Here is a 20680-nt window from a genome sequence, read left to right on the forward strand (position 1 = left end):
ACATCAAACTGATATGTCAGAAAGAACTTCTGGGTTACAGAGACTTGAAGAGCCCCGACCTTGAAAAGCAGAGATAACACTGAAAATCATTTCCAAGTGGGTTTAGTCTGCTTAACTGAGGTCCAAAGCAACTATGATAATCAATGTTATGTGTCAACTTGGCTAAGCTACAGTCTCCAATTATTTAATCAAGCATTAATTTACATGTCGCTACAAAGACATTATGTCAGTGTGATGAAAGTCTATCAGTTGATGGGGCTTTATCAGGGTATGGGAGATTATCCTACCAAATCTCTGTGGGCCTGATTTAATCAGTTGAAAAGCCTGAAGAGCAGAGCTGAGGCTTCCCTAATGAAAAGAAATTTCACCTGGGATGGCGGCGTCCATCCATGGATGAGAGTTCCAGCCTGCCCTTCCTGGTGGCCTGCCTTACGAAATGCTGACTTGCTTAAATCAGCTCCAACAATCACATAAATATTTCCCTGCAATAAATCTTTCTCTCTCTCTTTTTTTTTAAAGATGGAGTTTTGCTCTTGTTGCCCAGGTCGGAGTGCAATGGTGCAATCCTGGCTCACCGCAACCTCTGCCTCCCGGGTTCAAGCGACTCTCCTGCCTCAACCTCCCAGGTAGCTGGGATTACAGGCATGTGGCACCACACCTGGCTAATTTTTTGTATTTAGTAGAGACGGGGTTTCACCATGTTTATCAGGCTGGTCTCCAATTCCTGACCTCAGGTGATCCACCCACTTTGGCATCCCAAAGTGCTTGGATTACAGGCGTGCACCACTGCTCCCGGCCCCAGTAAATCTCTTAATATACATCTCCTACTGGTTCTGTTTCTCTGGTTGAACCCTGACTGATAAAGCAACTAAATAATTATAATAACCCCAAGAGATCGATACTTTAATTAGCTCCATTTATAGATGAGGAAACTGAGGTAAAGAAAGATTAAGAAACTTGCCCAGGGAACCCAGCTCCCAAGTGGTGAAACTGGGATTCTAACCCAGTCAGCCTGATGCCTGGACCTAAGTACTTCACACACTGTTCCACAGCTTCTCTGAGTAGTTCTACCAATGCAGGCAGAAACCAAACAGCTGAAAAAGTATTTCTTTTTTTTTTTTTTTTTTTTTTTTGAGAGAAAGCCTCAGTCTGTCACCTAAGCTGGAGTGCAGTGGCGCAATCTTGGCTCACTGCAACTTCTGCCTCCCAGGTTCAAGCGATTCTCCTGCCTCAGCCTCCTGAATAGCTGGGATTACAGGTGCTCACCACCACACCCAGCTAATTTTTTGGTATTTTTAGTAGACATGGGGTTTCACCATGTTGGCCAGGCTGGTCCCGAACTCCTGACCTCAAGTGATCTGCCCACCTTGGCCTCCCAAAGTGCTGGGATTACAGGCATGGGCCACTGCACCCAGCCTGAAAAAGGATTTCTTAAAAATCATTTTGGATTGCCCTAAAAAGCCTCCAAACTTGGACATGACCTGAGAGTATTTTTAAAATTCATTTTAGATCACCCTAAAAGTTCCCCAAATTTGAGCACAGACAGTCCAGATTTCAAATACAGGCTTAAGGGTTATGCACTGGTGTCTATGCCTTGAATCCAGGTGATCTGACTCCTGAATGGCTTCAGAAAGGCCTCTGAAAAGCTCCGAGCATACAGATTTCCAGAGGCTGTGGATTAGCACAAGATCCCTTTTGGAAAGCACTCTTTTGGGATCAGAAATAAAAATAACAGAAATGGGTTAAAAAAATCTGAGCATTCTAACATAAAAATATGAGTTACACTGGAAGACACAATAGTCTTATTGGACACCTTCTAGAACAGAGTTCTATTAGCTATGGCCAAATGGCATAGGACCATTTTCTTCTGGTTCATACATAAACAACACAGGGAAAGGGAAGAACCTCAAAGAATGTTACAGAGGTAAGAATGCAACCCTTCATTAAGACAATTTGGTAGTATATATGAAAAGCCTTAAAATGTTTATATATTTTTTGTTCCATTAATTCTACTGCTAGGAATTTATCACAAGGAGACAATCAGTGATGGTCCATAAAAATACAGGCATAAGAATCTGATTACAGGATTATTTATAATAGTAAAATCTTGAAATAACCTAAACGTCTGATAATAGAAAAATAAAGTTTGGTATACTACATGATGAAATGCCATGAAAATCATGTTATGGGAAAATGTTTATATATTGTTTTACGAAAATAAGTTTATACATCCCATCCCGAGTTTTTTTGTTTTGTTTTGTTTTGTTTTGTTTTTTTTGAGACAAGTCTCACTCTGTCGCCCAGGCTGGAGTGCGGTGGCTTGCATCTTGGCTCACTGCAAGCTCCGCCTCCCGGGTTCATGCCATTGTCCTTCCTCAGCCTCCCGAGTAGCTGGGATTACAGGTGCCCGCCACCACGCCCGGCTAATTTTTTGTATTTTTAGTAGAGACAGGGTTTCACCGTGTTAGCCAGGATGGTCTCGATCTCCTGACCTCGTGATCTGCCCGCCTCGGCCTCCCAAAGTGCTGGGATTACAGGCGTGAGCCACCATGTCTGGCCACCCAATTTTTTTTTTAAAGTACACCAGGGATGCACAAAAGAAAGACTGAACCACCAATATACCAATAGCAATTATCATTGACTATTAGTGATTTTTTTCCCTTTTTTGTATTTTTACAAACTTTCTATAATAGGCATGTTTTATTTTGTATTTTGTAGTAACAAAATTTGTTTGTTGCTGCTGCTGCTGTTTTTTCTTCTGAAATTGGGTCTTGCTCTGTCACCCAGGTTGGAGTATAGATCATAGCTTACTGCAGCCTTGTGACCTCCCAGGCTTAACCCACCCTCTCATCTCAGCCGTCAGGAGTTCGAGAAAAGCCTGACTATCTCTACTAAAAATACAAAATTAGCCGGGCATGGTGGCACATGCCTGTAATCCCAGCTACTCAGGAGGCTGAGGCAGGAGAATCACTTGAACCCAGGAGGCAGAAGTTGCAGTGAGCCGAGATTGCACCATTGCACTCCAGCCTGGGCAACAAGAGCAAAACTCCGTTTCAAAAAAAAATAAAAAAAAAATTTAAAAAATAGTGAACTTAATGGATAAATACTGTGTGTGTTCTGATTGTTCCCCTGGCAGTTCCCCCATCTTTTCCCCTCTCCTTGGGTCTCCTTATTCCTTGAAACAATATTGAAATTAGGGCAATTCATAATCCTACAGTGGCCTCTAAGTGTTCAAGTGAAAGGAAGAATTGCACTTCCTTCATTTTAAGTTGAAAGCTAGAAATGATTAAGTTTAGTGAGGAAGGCAGGTCGAAAACTGAGATAGGCCAGAAGCTAGGCCTCTTGCACCACACATTTAGCAAAGCTGTAATTTAAAAAAAAAAAAAAAAAAAAGATTCTTGAAGGAAATTAAATGTGCTATCCCACGGACCACGTGAATGATAAGAAACTGAAACAGCCTTGTTGCTGATATAAAGAAAGTTTTAGTGGTCTGGATAGAAGATCAACCCAGCCACAACACTCCCTTAAGCCAAAACCTAATTTAAAGCAAGGTCCTAACTCTCTTCAATTCTATGAAGGCTGAGATAGGTGAGGAAACTGCACAAAAAAAGTGGGAAGCTAGTAGAGGTTGGTTCATGCAATTTAAGGAAAGAAGCTGTCTTCAGGACATAAAAGTGCAAGGTGAAGTTGCAAGTGCTGATGGAAAAGCTGCAGCAAGTTATCGAGGAGATCTAGCTAACATGATCGGTGAAGGTGGCTACACTGAACAACAGATTTTCAGTGTAGATGAAGTGGCCTTATATTGGAAGAAGATTCCATCTAGGACTTTCCTAGCTAGACAGAAGTTCATGCCTGGCTTAAAGACTTCAAAGGACAGGCTGACCCTTGTTAGAGGCTAACGCAGCTGATGACTTTAAGTTGAAGCCAATGCTCATTTACCATTAAATAATTTTTTATTTTTTAGCGACAAGGTCTCACTCTGTCATTTAGGCCAGAGAACAGTGCTATGATCAAGGTTCATGGCAATCCTCCTGCCTCAGCCTCCCTGGGACTACAGGCACATGCCAACATACCTCGCTGTTATTTTTTGTAGAGACAGGGTCTTGCTATGTTGCCCAGGCTGGTCTCAAACTCCTGCCCTCAAGCAATCCTCCTGCCTTGGCTGCCTGAAGTGCTGGGATTATACGTGTGAGGGGCATCTGGCCTCATTTACCATGTTGAAAGTCCTAGGGCCCTTAAGAATTATGATAAATCTATTCTGCCAGTGCTCCATAAATGGAATAACAAAGCCTAGATGACAGCATATCTGTTTATAGCACTGTTTACTAAGTATTTTTAAGCCCATTCTTGAGACCTATTGCTCAGGAAAAAAGATTCCTTTCAAAATATTACTGCTCATTGACAATGCACCTGGTCACCCAAGAGCTCTGATGCAGATGTACAGGGAGATTCATATTGTTTTCATGCCCACTGATACAACATCCAATCTGCAACCCATGGATCAAGAGTCATTTTGACTTTGAAGTCTTATTATTAAAGAAATATATTTTGTAAAGCCATAGTTGCCATAGATAGTAATTCCTCTGATGAACTGGGGCAAAGTAAATGGAAAACCTGGAAAGGATTCACTATTGTAGATGCCATTAAGAATATCTGTGATTCACGGAAGGAGGCCAACGTAACAACATTAACAGGAGTTTGGAAGAAGCTGATTCCAACCCTCATGGATGACTTTGAGGGGTTCAAGACCCCCATGGAGAAAGTAACTGCAGATGTAGTGGAAATAGCAAGAGAACTAGAATTAGAAGTGGACCCTAAAGATGTGACCAAATTGATGTATCCGATGATAAAGCTTCAGTGGATGAGGAGTTCCTTCTTCTGGATAAGCAAAGAAAGTGGAATTTATTCCTGGTGAAGATGCTGTAAACATTGTTGAAATGACAACAAAGGATTTAGAATAAATTTAGTTGATGAAGCACTGGTAGGATCTAACAGGATTGGCTCCAATTTTGAAAGAAGTTCTACTGTAGGTAAAATGGTATCAAACAGCATTGCATGCTACAGATAAATTGTTTGTGAAAGGAAGAGTCAATCGACGTGGCAAACTTCATGGCTGTCTTATTTTAAGATACTGGGACCAGGAGTGGTTGCTCACGCCTGTAATCCCAGTATTTTGGGAGGTAGAGGTGGGTAGATAACTTGAGCCCAGGAGTTCAAGACCAGCCTGGGCAACATGGTAGAACTCTGTCTCCACAAAAAAAATACAAAAATTAGTCAGGCATGGAGGCATACACCTGTAGTCCCAGCTACTTAGGGAGCTGAGGTGGGAAAATTGCTTGAGCCCAGGAGGTCAAGGCTGCAGCAAGCCATGATTGCACCACAGCATTCCAGCCTAGGTGACAGATCAAGATCCTGTCTTGGGTGGGGGTAGGGGGGAGACAGGAATTAATAATATGAATTTATTTATTTATTTGACAGAGTCTTGTTCTGTTGCCCAGGTGTGTGGTGGTACAATCCTAGCTCACTGTAGCCTCGAACTCCTGGGCTCAGGGCTTAATCCTCCTGCCTCAGCCTCCTGAGTATCTGGGACTACAGGTGCATGCCACCATGCCTGGCTAATTTTTAAATTTTCTGTTGCCCAAGCTGGTCTCAAACCCCTGGCCTCAAGCAATCCTCCTGCCTTGGCCTCCCAAAGTGTTGGGAATACAGGCGTGAGCCACCACACCCAGCCTCATGAAAATACTTTGGGCCGGGCGCGGTGGCTCAAGCCTGTAATCCCAGCACTTTGGGAGGCCGAGACGGGCGGATCACGAGGTCAGGAGATCGAGACCATCCTGGCGAACACGGTGAAACCCCGTCTCTACTAAAAAATACAAAAAACTAGCCGGGCGAGGCGGCGGGCGCCTGTAGTCCCAGCTACTCGGGAGGCTGAGGCAGGAGAATGGCGTAAACCCGGGGGGCGGAGCTTGCAGTGAGCTGAGATCCGGCCACTGCACTCCAGCCCGGGCGACAGAGCCAGACTCCGTCTCAAAAAAAAAAAAAAAAAAAAAAAGAAAATATTTTGAAGACCGTAGTTCAGTCTACAAGGCTTCTTCTACCGAGAGTTTCTCTTCAGAATCCGTAACCAAGAGAAACTACTGGGCAATAGATAGTGATAAACTTTAAGTCCTGCCTGTCATTCCTTGATAGCATCCCTGAACTGCCTGCAGAAGGCAGTGTGCCAAGGAAAAACATTATATTGAGGAAACAGGTTTATAGTTGAGGGACCGTTTGTATTGTAGACACAATGTTACTCTGAAGGCTTCAAACAATCGATACTTTCCTTTCATTTTTTATTTTTTTAATTAACAAAGGATACTGATTCTCAATCCTCCTGTCCAAAAGGAAGGGAGGTCACCAACGAGTCCTTTCAGATTCCTGCCTTAAATTTTGCTGCATTTAGAAGTGTTGCAAAAGAGCCGGTTTGCTCACTCTGCATTTCTGGAAACATGGCCTACCACTAAAATGAGATTAGAAGTGGCAAAAACTTACTACGAGGGCAGAAATGAATGCTCGGATTTATTATGCAGAGGAGCTGCTAATCAACAAAGATACTTCTAACCTTGAAATTGAATTCTTGGGACCAGGCCTGATTTCTGGTTTCAGGAAAGGGTTTTACCTTTTTTTTGACAGAGTCTTGCTCTGTTGCCCAGGCTGGAGTGCAGTGGCACACTCTCGGTTCACTGCAACCTCCGCTTCCTGGGTTCAAGTGATTTTCCTGCCTCAAGCCTCCTGAGTAGCTGGGATTACAGGATTATGCCACCATGCTCGGTTAATTTTTGTATTTTTAGTAGAGACGGGGTTTCACCATGCTGGTCAGGCTGGTCTCGAACTCCTGACCTCGTGATCCGCCCACCTCTGCCTCCCAAAGTGCTGGGATTACAGGCGTGAGCCACCGCACCTGGCCAGGGTGTTACCTTTAAGGACAAGACTGAATTCCGATCAACAGCAGTTTACTTTCGATGAGACAGGAGGTGACTGAGCTAATGAACGACTGTTCAGCAATTCTGTCCTAAGATTTTTCCAGGAATTAGCTGGTACGCTTCTGTGGCATACAGTCATAATCAATACATTTGAAGAACGTGATGTATGCTGTGTTCAATAAGGGAAAATATTTGAATAAAAATTTAAAGTCCACTTGCACAAGAATATTTATTAGTTGGAGTAAAACCATAACCTAAGGACAGACTGAGGGCCACAAAGGTGTATACAAATTTCACCTGACTACAGGCTGTTTAACCGAGATTCTGTAGAACTGTATAAACAACTACTTCTAAATTACACTGCAGAAAGGTAAATAACTAATATAAAATATAACCCAAGGGAAGAGAGGAAAGAATTAGGATGAAAAAAGTTTAAGGGCCAGGAGTTCCATGCGCCCTAGACTGCTGAGAAATGGGTGGCCAACATGCCCATCTTGAGAAAAAGCAATAAACACAGGACCAGCTGCTGTTCCAAAGTTAACTGCCTGCTGATAGTTTAATTTGAAACAACTTCAGAAAAGCCCCACACTAAGTACCATGGCAGTGGTAGACCAGCCAATAAAACTTTTCAATTACCCAACTGATACACCATATAAATGCTTCATTTTCATTCCCATCACACTAGGGAGAAATGCTAAAGTTACATTTCTGAAAACCACAACAAAACAACACTCTGTGTGTGTGTGTGTGTGTGTGTGTGTGTGTGTGTGTGTATTCTCTGCAGGACGACAAAAAAATGTTAATGGTCCTTTCACATCTTCCTTTGCAAAAGAATTTCCCGCCCACAAAACCTGTATACATTGAAATGTTTCACATTGTTTATGGCATTACAGATGCTGCAGCAAAAGTAATGTTTCTCTTATAGCTTAGAAAACATAATGCCAGAAAGTAATTACACACAGCCATAGTTTATAGAGGTACAGGCATCAAAACATATGGTCAGGGAAATGCTACAGAATTACAGTATTAAACTAACCTCAGCAGAGCATGGTATTTTGATAGATATACTTAGAAAAGAGAACAGCTAAAATAAATTAAATCTTTTGCTTTTAGCTAATCTATTTAAACCACAATGTGATGATAGTTAAGTGTCAAAATAAAATCTTCAACAACATCTTCATAAGATCAACAACAGGATACCAATGCAGAGAACCAAGACCCTTTCAAATTCTTAATGATATAATGATTGCTATAAGTTTTAACATCACCAACTATTAACTAGGAGTGTACTAAACTATGCGCTACAAACATTCTGCATGTTGTTTCAGTCTCTCCCTGTGCTGGGTGACATTGCAGGTCACACTATGGGGAGGGAAGTTGTAATGGGCTCTAGAGAACTTGGAACAGTACCAAACACCGGGAAGCTATCTGAGATTTGGGAAGAAAACAGACATGTACGGTATATAGTATTTAAAAACTTAAAGTAATTGTGAATGAAAACAAGAACTTAAAAAAATCTATCTTGGAAGAACAATAAAGGTTTTCCTACATATCTATACACAAAGATATGAACATAAAGATGCTTATTGCAACATCATTTCTAACTGCAATGAATTGGAAACAACCTAAATGCTATCAATAAAGGGCTGGTTAAATGAATTATAATAAGGTTACACTGGAAATGTTTATGCAGTAGTTAAAAAAATAATGAAGTGGAAACTGACATGGTAATACTTTCTAAATAAGTGAAAAAGGCAAATTGACAGAAATACATATATATGTATATATACAGATATACAAACATACATATAAGCACACATACTACACATACACACATATAGCCCCATTTTTTTCTAAATATTATTTAAATATATGCTATATATACACATAGAAAGCAGACTATGATAGACACTGAACCACCACTCCTAAGTCACCCATGGGATAAAGGCAGACACCACATGTTTCTGTACTACTAAAAAATGTTTTCATGAGATACTCGTAGAACTCTTAAGTGACAAAAAGGAGACAAAAATTCTCAGAGAAATACAAGATGCTTCTGGTAAAAGGAGACATGGGAGCAGGACTATAAGTAGAGGTAAAATCTGAACAGTGTTTAATCAATTGTTTTCTGAACATTCCTGACTATTTCCTCTATTTAATTTTTCTCTTTAAAAAGAATTCACTCAATTTTATACTCATGCCCTACAAAAACATCTTCTTCACTGTTATAGGAGTCAAGGTCTCCTGATGGCATTTTTTAAAAAAAATTATGAAAATATGCAGAGTTTTTTTTTTTCTCCTTTGTTAAGAGACAGGGCCTCACTCTGTCACACAGGCTGGGATACAGTGGTGTGATCATAGTTCACCACAGTCTCAAACTCCTGGGCTCAAGCAATCCTCCTACCTTAGCCTCCCAAGCAGCTAGGACTATAGGCATGAGCCACCATGCCCAGCTAATTTCTAGGAGTTTAAAAAAGTATAGATAATACTGCAAATCCTATCACTTAGCTTAAGAAATAAAGCAGTAAAGATACACTTCAAGCTCCCTGTGGATCCTTTCCCGGCCCATCCATTTGATAATCAATATTCTAATTTCACTATTTATGACTTCCGCACATCTTTTCATACTTTTAGTACCTATATGTAGTCATAAAAATATACAACAAACAATGTATTGTTTGTGTTTTGCCATGTGGTCCTTGTTGGTAACAACTGTCCTGTTGTAATGTGAAAGCAGCCCAAGATGATATGCAAATGGGCATGGCTGAGTTCCTATAAAATTTTAATTACAAAATGGTGGCAGGCCAGATTTGACCCATTTGCTGACCTCTGCTTTATATAAATGGTATTATACTGTATCTATCCTTCTACAGCTTGCTTCTGTCATCCAAAATTATGTTTATGAGATTTATCCATGTTCTCACATACTACATATCCTTAATTCAAACAGGGCTACTCTGAACTGACAAAGATTCTGAATCTCTTCCCAGTCCCATCTGTGTACTTCCTTGTAAAATCCAGTTTTGGCAGTAAGTCAGTTTAGCAAGAATCCTCATCTTCAATATCAGATTACTCTTAACACCTGATCAGGTTCAATCCCCCACCATCCTCCTGGTGATGTCTAATTACCCTGGTCTGACTTCAACAAGAATCCTATTATGTCAGCTTAGCCCTAATCCCCTTGATCCCCGATGTTTCCTCTCAGTAATTTTCTATCCACTGACCCCCACACCCTGCTCCTTTACTATAAATTCCCACTTGCTCATGAGTTGAGCCCGACCTATCTCCCCCATTGCAAAACCTCATTGCAGTTGTCCCTATACCTATCATGATGGTCCTGAATAAAGTCTTCCTTACAGTTGTACCAAATTACATACTCTCATATGTACTTGGTATTTTCAGTCTTTGAGATTTCTGTGCCAATTCCATGGAAGTGAAATGGTATCTCATTATCACGTTAGCGCACATCTTAATCCTAGCAAGGTGAAGAATCTTTTCCTATATTAACTGGTTACTTAGGTTTCATCTTTTATGTGTCCCCTACCCATATTTACTTGTCTTTTTCTTCCTTATACATAGTTTTTCTTTATCCTGGATACTAACTTTTGTCGCCTACGTGTACTGCACAGTCATTACTCCCCTTTTCACGTGCTTCTGATGTATTCATGTACATACATTTTAAATTTTCACAGTCAGATTTATCAATCTTTTTCTTCATGGTTTGTATTTGTTGAACCTTAAGAACTCTACCTCATAAAGATATTCTTATACATTTCTTTAAAATGTTTCCATTTTACTTCTTTCATTTCTTTAGATTTTTATCCCATGTCGTAAGATAAATCAAATTCTGTGTAGATTAAAAATATGGATAATCAGTTATTCAAGCACCATCTGTTGACACCTGCTTTCCCTCACTGATCTGTAATGTTGCCTCTATCATATCACGTGACACAGAACTCTATGTATTCATCTATGTCTGCGGGCTCTTTAGTCTGCTTCAGCAACCTATTTCTATGTTTGCTGACAAAAAACTGTCTTAATTACTTACAAGAGTCCACCTCTCCTCTTTGATCTTCAAAATTGCCTTGGTTAGTCTTGCTCTTCCTTACACATTTTAGAATCACTTTGCTGAATTTCCATTTTCTTACTTCTATGATGTTTTTTACATTTTATTTTATTATTATTATCCTTTAAGTTCTAGGGTACATGTGCACAACGTGCAGGTTTGTTACATATGTATACTTGCGCCATGTTGGTGTGCTGCACCCATCAACTCGTCAGCACCCATCAACTCGTCATTTACATCAGGTATAACTCCCAATACCACCACCCCCCTCCCCCCTTCCCATAATAGGCTTCTATGATTTTTAATGAAATTTCATTTAATTTTATTAATGGATATCAAAGGGGATTATGACAGCTGACTGTAAGAAGGCTTTAGGGAGGCCAAGATTCAAATGACAATTTTTGAGAAATAGAGTTAAGGTTCTTTGTTTTGCCACCTTCTTTTTTTGCTTCTGTAAAATATTTCCTTGTAGTAGGTAAAACATTTGAGATGAATTAGGTGGTAATTCAGACCCCTAAGTCATCAAGATCTATTATTTAGAGCTGGTGGGGTGGTAAAAAGAGCTCTTAATTTTCTGTTCGTGGCACTGACTGCCATAGGGCTTAACATTCTTATTATCTTTAGCTCCTACTTCCCTCTAATTAGTTTCCCAAACTGCCATTCCATGGTACTTTTTTCTAGATGTTATTAATAGCTATGTCTGGGAAAAGAAGTTATAAATTCAACTAAATTTTCAAATGGGTGTGTAGTATAGCTCTCACTTGGAGTTTTATAATGTACTTGAGTGTATCAAAGACTCTGAGGAGCATCACAGTAAAGAAATATGTCTAATTTTCTTTAACTCGCCATTTCATAAGCTTTTCTGCATATTAACACTTATTTCTTGACATACTGATTAATAATCTACAGAAGAGAGTTCTGTGGGACATCAATTTGGGAAATGGTGTGTTTAAAATAATAAGGTTGAGACAAGAACAACTTAGATATTTCTCACATGTATATCAATCAATCGGCAGCAAGCAAATCAACATCAAAACAAAGTAATCAAAAAACACCCAGGATGCCTTTGGCTTGGGGTCTTAGTGTTGGCCTACATGTGATAAAACTTTTCCTTTAACTTGACAAGAATTATGTTTTCCTTCTTAGTCTAGCACTGAAGTGAAAGAACAGGCAGACGTCCCAGATTTATTCACCTCTTACTATGAAAGCTATAGGAGTGCGTGGTCTCTAAAAACACAAACAAGAGAAATGCATTTCCGTTATCCCTGCGGGGCTTTGAGCCCATCATTCTTGTTGCTGAGTGGCCTGAGAACCGAAAAACATACCAAAATTAAATGACTTTTTGTTTACATTTTCTTCTTTCTGCTCTGTTGATGCAGCAGGTATTAATCTGCTTGATGCACTGCTGGCCTGGCAGGGTAGCCCTGCTCAGCTGAGGATGGCAGGAGAAGAACAGGTCACCGCCAATGTCAGTAGATACCCTGGACAGAAAACGAAGGCCTTTCCTGAAAAAAACATTTCCCCTTTCTTATAGGGCATCACTTCTTGCTGTTGTAACACACATATCCAATAATAGTTGTGGGCGAGCTTTTGAGAGTCAGGTTCTTCCTGATTTGCAAGGGAAAAATACTGCCATTTCCCTTTCTCTCCTCAAAATACCTTTGGCATTTATTTATTCAACAGTTATTTATTGTTTATTGTGGGCCAGGCAATCTACTAAGTGCCAGGGTTACCAAGACCAGTAACACAGTACTAAAGAACTTGTTTATACTACAGTATAAATAAGAGATTAAAAATACAGAGAATACTTTCCGAATACCCTCAAAAGTACCACAGCATTGCCTAAAATATAACTGTAAAGACTGGGAACTTCACTTTAGGGTCAATAGATTCTCAGAGATTGGGAGTGTAAGTCCACAATAATGGACCCTACATCAACCTGGAGACTTTTTCTTATATTCTATTGTATCCTCAGCCAGAATAGAGACTCACAAGAGATATTTATTGGCTATTAGTGTGCAAGGAGCTGGAGCCATCTAGAATAATGACTTAGCCATGCGTGAATCTTCTCTATTTTTATTTCCAGCGCTAGCTTGTTTAGCTTTTCTTTGACAGTATTACTTCACAGAGTAGCCCATCCCATTTTTGACCAGCTCTGTCAGGAAATTCTTCCTCATTTTGTGTAGAAATATATCTCCCTCCAAGTTCCACCCACAGAGGTGCATTCTGTCCTCCGGGACTCCCAGGAACACATACAACAGTTCTCTCCACTGTTTCTTTCTATTTTGAAATTTTCATGTCTACAAAAAAGCTGAAGAAACAGTATAAGTAACACCGATATGCCTTTCATCTATTCACCAATTATTAATAGTTTCCAATATCTGCTTCTTTATTGCTCATCCTGGGTTTTTTCCCCCTGAATTGAGATTTAGTTGCTAACATAAAACTCTACCACCCTTATATTAATACTTTGGTATATATCTCCTAATAATCACATTCTCCTGCATAATGACATTTCTATTATACACCTTAAAAAGTAATGTTTAATAAAATACTATTTAAAATAACATCCATGTTTAAATTCTCTTCTCCCCAACCTTTTTTAAAGTTGGGACTTTTTAGTCCTAGTTTTTTTTTTTTTTAATTCACATATTAGATTTGGTCGTCAATATATCTTTGGTCTCTCTCTCTCTCTCTCTCTCTCTCTCTCTCTCTCAAGACAGAGTCTCACTCTGTTGCCCAGCCTAGAGTGCAGTGGTGTGATCTTGGCTCATTGCAACCCCCGCCTTGGCCTCACAAGCAGCTAGGATTACAGGTGTGGACCATCATGCCCAGCTAATTGTTAGTAGAGACGGAGTTGGCCATCACGTTGGCCAGTCTGGTCTTGAACTCCTGACCTCAAACGATTCACGTGCCTTGGCCTCCCAAAGTGTTGGGATTACAGGCATGAGCCACCGCGCCCGGCCTCTTTGGTCTCTTGTTATCTGGAATATTCTCCCAGCATTTTTTTTTTTCCTAGGACTACTACATAAGTGTACTGCTTATCTCACTAGTGATAATATACATGTTGACCACTTGATTTAGATGGTGACCACTAGGTCTCTCCATTGAAATGGTAAATTTTCCCCCTTTGCAATTAAAAATTGATCTATGGGGTGATATTTTAACAACTTTTCCCAATAACCTTTTCTTCTTCTTCTTTTTTTTTTTTTTTAACAGCAGCTGGTATCTTTTGGTTTCCCAACAACTTTTTACAGAAGGTTTAGCTGCCACTGATGATCTTTGCCTGCATCAACTATTACTTTGAGAATTACAAAATGATGATTTTCTAAGTTCTGTCATTTCTTCTACATGGGATCCATTATCATCATTTTTTTGGATACTGAAATTACCCCAAAATTTGGCCAGTGAAAATCCCTTGATGCTACCATCTCTCTTTTCAACATGACCCCATTAGTTGAGCACTTCCTAGCTTTCTACCACAACTAGATGTCCAGGATCATCTTGATTTTCCCTTAGCCCAGACCCAGAATCTGCCATTCCTCCAGCGGCCAGGGTTCCTCTTAGTAGGGAACAGTATTTATTAAGAAGAATTCTGCTAGTTTCCTCCACGTATCAGCCTCTGGGTGTTTGAAGTCAGTTATCATTTCCATCCCATGCACTTCCCCAAACTTCTACATCTGGGTTAAGTTCTCCCAATTCCTCACACCAGTCTTCCTATGGTTTAGCTTTGACTTTTATCTTACTCTTCTTTTTCATCTTCCCTGTCCCAACTCCGCTGCTATATTCTAGACCAGTGGTCCCCAACCTGACTACGCATCAGAATCACTGTTTAATATACAGATTTTGAGGATTCATTCGAGACTTATTAAACAGAATCTCTGGGGTGGGGCATGGGATTCTGTTTTGTTTTTTAAGGTCCCCATGTGGTATCTATATAGCCAATCCACTGCATACTTAAAATTTTCAAGGTCTTATGGACCCCGAATTGAATAGAATATCAAAAACATGATCTAGGCCGGGTGCAGTGGCTCATGCCTATAATCCCAGCACTTTGGGAAGCCGAGGCGGGTGGATCATGAGGTCAGAAGATCGAGACCATCCTGGCTAACACGGGTGAAACCCCATCTCTACTAAACACACAAAAAATTAACCAGGTGTGGTGGTGGGCGCCTGTAGTCCCAGCTACTTGGGAGGCTGAGGCAGGAGAATGGTGTAAACCTGGGAGGTGGAGCTTGCAGTGAGCCGATATTGCGCCACTGCACTCCAGCCTGAAATACAGAGCGAGACTCCGTCTCAAAGAAAAAAAAAAAGTATGATCTAGAGCTACCACTTTTAGACTGAACACTAAACTTCTTTCAGTGTAATCAAATCAGTGCAGACTTTTTTGGGGGAAGGTAGACGTAATGACATAAGATTTTTGATTCATGGTGAATTTATGAAGAACTAAGTCCTTCAGAATTTTTCAAAAATATTGCTAAGTCACATCTCCCTTGTCTTTTTATGTTCCACTGGTGTTTCATTCTAAGGATTTGCATTTGCACCTATTAAAATTCATATTGCTCAGTTCAGTCCAATCTTCAGAATGTCAAAGTTCTTAGGGATCCTGTTTTTACCATCCTAAGTATTTTTTACCCTTCCAACTTTATGTCACTCACAGTTAAGCACGCTGTCAAAGTCCTTTCTCTTACATTGCCTTATTTTTATTTTTAACAGAGATGAGACAGTGTTTTGCTATGTTGCCCAGGCTAGTTGTGAGCTCCTGGGCTCAAGCGATCCTCCTGCCTCAGCCTCCCAAGTAGCTGTGATTACAGGTGTGAACCACCATGCCTGGCTGCTATTTTTCTTTAGGTATCTAAAATAAAAGAATCTTATGAACTGTTTAATGATTATGGTGGTAGATACATAATTGTACATGCCTGTCAAAACTAATAAGATTATACACAAAAAAGAATGAATTTTAACATATGTAAATTGTACCTGGAAAACAAAAATCAGTCAACATTCTAAATACCCAGCTATATTCTTCTCTCAGATTAGGTCTCACTAACTTATTTTGACTGACAATTTCTGCAAAATGCATTGCTATTCTAAGTAATGAAATGTTTATAGATTTTATATTTTTATTGATTGAGGTCAATGAGGATTTGGTTTACCAAAGCAGTCAACCCAATGAGTACATTAACAATTCCCACAACATAAAATATTTTTAAAAGGTGGTGGAATGTGGAATAAAAAGAAATTAATATTAGAAAAATCATAATCTTTCATAGTACTGGGTTAGAAATATTAAATATAGCCTGTCAGTCCTGCCTATGAGAAGTCAGACAATTTTTCATCTCTAACTTTGACAAGGATTTTTTAATGTACTCTTCAGTGTCGGAGAATTCTAGTGAAATACACTCAGTGTGGTTGAGAGCTTAAGTGATACAACCTTCCCCGCCACTTGAAATACCTAACAAAAATATAAAATAATCTATTTGAATATATACACACACATATAATCTAAAAGTCTAGAAAGAAACGTACCAAAATTTTAGCAATAGCCAGCCATCGCTGGCTGATGGAAGGCAGTCTGGGTTTTGTTTTGTTCTGCTTTTTTCATGCTCTGTATTTTTAAAATATCTTTTAAATTTCTACAGTGAGCCTATATTCATTTTATGATTAGGAAAACAGCAATACACACTTATAAAAATACTGGTTACAGGGAGGGGAGGAAAATAAGTCACAAAAATAAAGAAATGAGAGTAAAATAATTTTTATGAAAATATATCTGTCACTGATAGGAATTCTTAAAATAAAACATGTTTTCCAGGTAGTCAATAGTTTTATATGAAATTTTTATTCAGAGAATGAACAAGATTTCCCTTATGAAGCTTCTCTGAATGCCACAGAAGATTCCAATAGACAGTAACTATAAAGAGGACACTTACATTGCCTCCCAACAATACTTTTCAAATAAGAAGCTTTATACAGAATTATTAGATACTGTAAATTCATACCTTGAAGAACGGTGTTCTGGTTTATTTCGTTCGTTGCGATCTGTAGAGAAAGAAGATGGTTACATGTGAAAATGTTCTTTAAAAGCTCTGGAAAGAAGTTTTTAAATACCAGCTGCCATACCATTAGATTTCACAAAGGACTGTTCAAAGGCAGTTGTGTCTTCCTAACTATAAGGCTCTTCATTACAGTTCGCCTGACAGAGGCAGAAAAGACACAACGAAGGACAGGCATAAAAGCTTATGGTTTGTTAAAATTATCTACCTGGAAAACGTATCGTTACATGTATTATTTCATTTTAAAAGATCTTTCCTGTGCTAAATACTTTGCTAACACTAGAAGAGATTTAGCTAAGGAAAGAAAGCAAGGAAACTGCAAAGCCACAGATTACTCAGCTCAAAAAAATCATTCCATGAATCATGGTTGGCAGAAGCTTCTAACAGAATGGGGAGGGGGAAAAAATGAACAGTCAGCTACAACATCTGCAAATACTAAGACCAATACAGCTTCACCCTTAACTATCTATCACCCAGAACATTTCAGAAGTTGGATTTCAATGTTTCTCCAGTAATTAGATATAATGTGCCCTCCATATAAAATTTTTGATTGTCACAACTGGGAAGAAGGGAGCTCTTCATGGGTAGAAAGCAGGAATGTTGCTAAAGGTCCTACAATGCATAGGGCAGTCCCTTTCACCAAAAGAATTATCTCATCCAAAATGTCAGTAGTGCAGAGGTCGAGAAACCCTGCTATAGGGTAAGAAATAAGAGCACAGATGCTTGAACTTTTCAAAAGTGCCTCTCTAGACTGCTGTAAAATGCTATTAATCAACCTTGAGACTATCATATATAAGAGAAATAATCATAAAACCCACAGGTTGTCTTTTTTGAATCTGAATAACAATTTTTCCTCCACTATATGCTTAAGATTTAAAAATAAATGAAGTAAAAGGCCACAGTGTTATGCAAAAATAAACAATGTAAAACAATATACAAACCACAACATATCCTAAGCAATGACTTTAAGAAAAAATCCTATGGAATATTATCAAAATACAGTTTTCTATAGTATCTTCTGAATTAATGCTAACAAGATAGAATTTAATGGCAACGTAAAGATTAGACAGGAATTCTTTTAGTTTTTCCTTAATTTTATTGCTGGTGGAACAGAATAAGAGGATTATGAAACATACTCTAAAACTTCTAGAAAGAAATATGGAAAAAAAGGAATAGGATTTATACAGTTAAACATATGTAACAATTCTTTCTGAATGAGTTCATAATAAAAAAGAAATGTTTGTCAAAGCCAAAGAGTGAGTACTCACGAAAACACTGTTCTCTGAAAGACTAGTAAGTAAAAAGATCCACAATAAAGCATGTCTGCTTAGATATAATGCTTTCCAAACACAGAGTGTTAGCACATTTCTGGTTCCAATTTCTCTACACTGTAACTTAGTATTACTGCAGCTTTTAAAACTTTTCTGTTTTAATTTAACTTGGTTTTACCCCTCCCTTAAATGAAAATATCATGTTTTTCATTTGATGAGCATTAAGATTTTAAAGTCATAGTAACGCAGGGCACATTTAAGTCATTTCTTTCAATCATTCTTCTCCAGTTTTTAGCCTGCTAGGTTCGCTACAAAAATGAAGTATAATGTCTCAAAGTAAAGCCAGAAACTGAATACAGATTAGCTATCCTCATATAACAAAGCAACAACTCTTACCTGTGGCTAAAGTTGAGCTAAAACTCTGTCCAGAACATCATTTGCTGTGGCTGTGATCCTAGCTTCATAGTTTATTTAGGCATGTAATAGCAAATTTCCCCACTAATCTTCCTAGTGGTACAACACACAAGAGGAAGGGAGAAACAGAGTCACGATGCATGTAAACAAGACTCAGTATCCAAGGGCTTCCCTCCAGGGCCTGTTCTGATTGGCAGATGTGCTATGACCAGTCTGCACAGCTGGAATGTGGCCACTCAGGAAGCAAATGGCTCACAGCTCTCCTTCAGTCTTGGTTAAAACAGGAAATTCTACAGTCATTTTTACACTTTCTGCTCTAAGAAAATACGAATGCCTTCTCATAGCACTTCTCTATTGAACCAGTAATTAAAATTCAAGAAAAGACTTGATTATCTGCTGGGGGAAATTTTAAAAATTTTCCCCCAAATCCACTATTAGTGTTATCTGTGTTACATTCCTGTGTAAATATAGATACACAGTACTTATAAAATGTTACTCCTAAGAACTCATATAGTTGATAATCTGAGGGTAAGGGTAAATTATCCATTACTCACAATATTTCCCATCCCTCACCTCTTGACAATGAAAAACAAATTGAAACACATGTTCTTGGCTTGATCTTTTCCCTCAAAGTATACAAATATTTTGATTTCACATTTTGCCATAGAGCCATATTTTAGCTTAATACATATAAATAATGGTGTGTGTGTGTTGCGTATCTGTCTTATCTACTTATACTTTTTCATATACTTACATTTTAAACAAAGTAATTTTCACGACAGTCAAGATTATTGTGCAATTTTCAAGAAATATATTAGCAGAAATAAATTTTTGGCAAAATAGTAAGTGGTTATTATTTTGTTCCAAAAGCCAAGACTGAACAAAACAAATCACGAGGGTGGATTCAGAATCTGCTTTCTTGCCAACAATAACAAAACATTTGGATAAAATCCCCTTAAGAATGAGAACAGATCTACAGCAAACATGGAAATTTAATTTGGCTATATAGAGTGCTTTAAGTGTATGGATTTTCTTTTTTTTTTTTTTTTTTTTTTTTTTTGAGACGGAGTCTCGCTCTGTCGCCTGGGCTGGAGTGCAGTGGCCGGATCTCAGCTCACTGCAAGTTCCGCCTCCCGGGTTCACGCCATTCTCCGGCCTCAGCCTCCCGAGTAGCTGGCACTACAGGCGCCCGCCACCTCGCCCGGCTAGTTTTTTGTATTTCTTAGTAGAGACGGGGTTTCACCGTGTTAGCCAGGATGGTCTCGATCTCCTGACCTCGTGATCCACCCGTCTCGGCCTCCCAAAGTGCTGGGATTACAGGCTTGAGCCACCGCGCCCGGCCTAAGTGTATGGATTTTCTTTCAAATCAAATACTCTTCAGCACATTCTCCGAATTTTTTCTTTTTTCTTTTCTTTTCTTTCTTTCTTTTTTTTTTTTTTTTTTTTTTTTTGAGACAAGGTTTCGCTCTGTACTCCAGGCTGGAGTGCAGTGGTGCAATCACAGCTCACTGCAGCCTTGAGCTCCTGAGCTCAAGTGATCCTCTTATCTCAGCCTCCCAAGTAGTTGAAGTAGTTAGGATTACAGGTACATGCCACCATGCCCAGCAAATTAATTTTTTTTTTTTTGTAGAGATAGGGTCTCCCTATTTTGCCCAGGCTAGTCTCAAACTTCAGGACTCAAGCGATCCTCCTGCCTTGGCCTCCCAAATTGTTGGGATTGCAGGTATGAGCCACCATGCTCAGCCTTCCAATTTTTTAGGGTTTCCAATTTTCAAATAATTGGGGAAGAATATTTCTAAAGCTTTTCTGAACTTCTGCATATTTAGAAATCATATGAATAACTTTCTGGCCCAAAGTCTCACCATTTCTATGAAAAAAAGAGTTATTAAAAATAAAATGCCTTAACTCTAA

At 39.1% G+C, this 20680-nt stretch overlaps 1 protein-coding gene across 4 annotated transcripts in view; it reads right to left on the bottom strand.

Moving 5' to 3' along the window:
• Positions 1-20680, bottom strand: part of SH3D19 (SH3 domain containing 19) — a 198770-nt gene that overhangs the window by 85212 nt on the left and 92878 nt on the right. For 2 of the 4 annotated variants that reach the window (XM_025385229.1, XM_025385228.1), the window contains exon 2: positions 17031-17070. In XM_025385229.1, coding sequence (XP_025241014.1) covers positions 17031-17070 — 40 coding nt within the window. Of the gene's footprint in view, positions 1-17030; positions 17071-17151; positions 17584-18751; positions 19023-20680 lie in introns of those variants that run through there. The other 2 variants (XM_025385230.1, XM_025385231.1) reach the window with 2 other exon arrangements.

Source organism: Theropithecus gelada, chromosome 5 (assembly GCF_003255815.1).
Source record: "Theropithecus gelada isolate Dixy chromosome 5, Tgel_1.0, whole genome shotgun sequence".
NCBI lineage: Eukaryota > Metazoa > Chordata > Mammalia > Primates > Cercopithecidae > Theropithecus > Theropithecus gelada.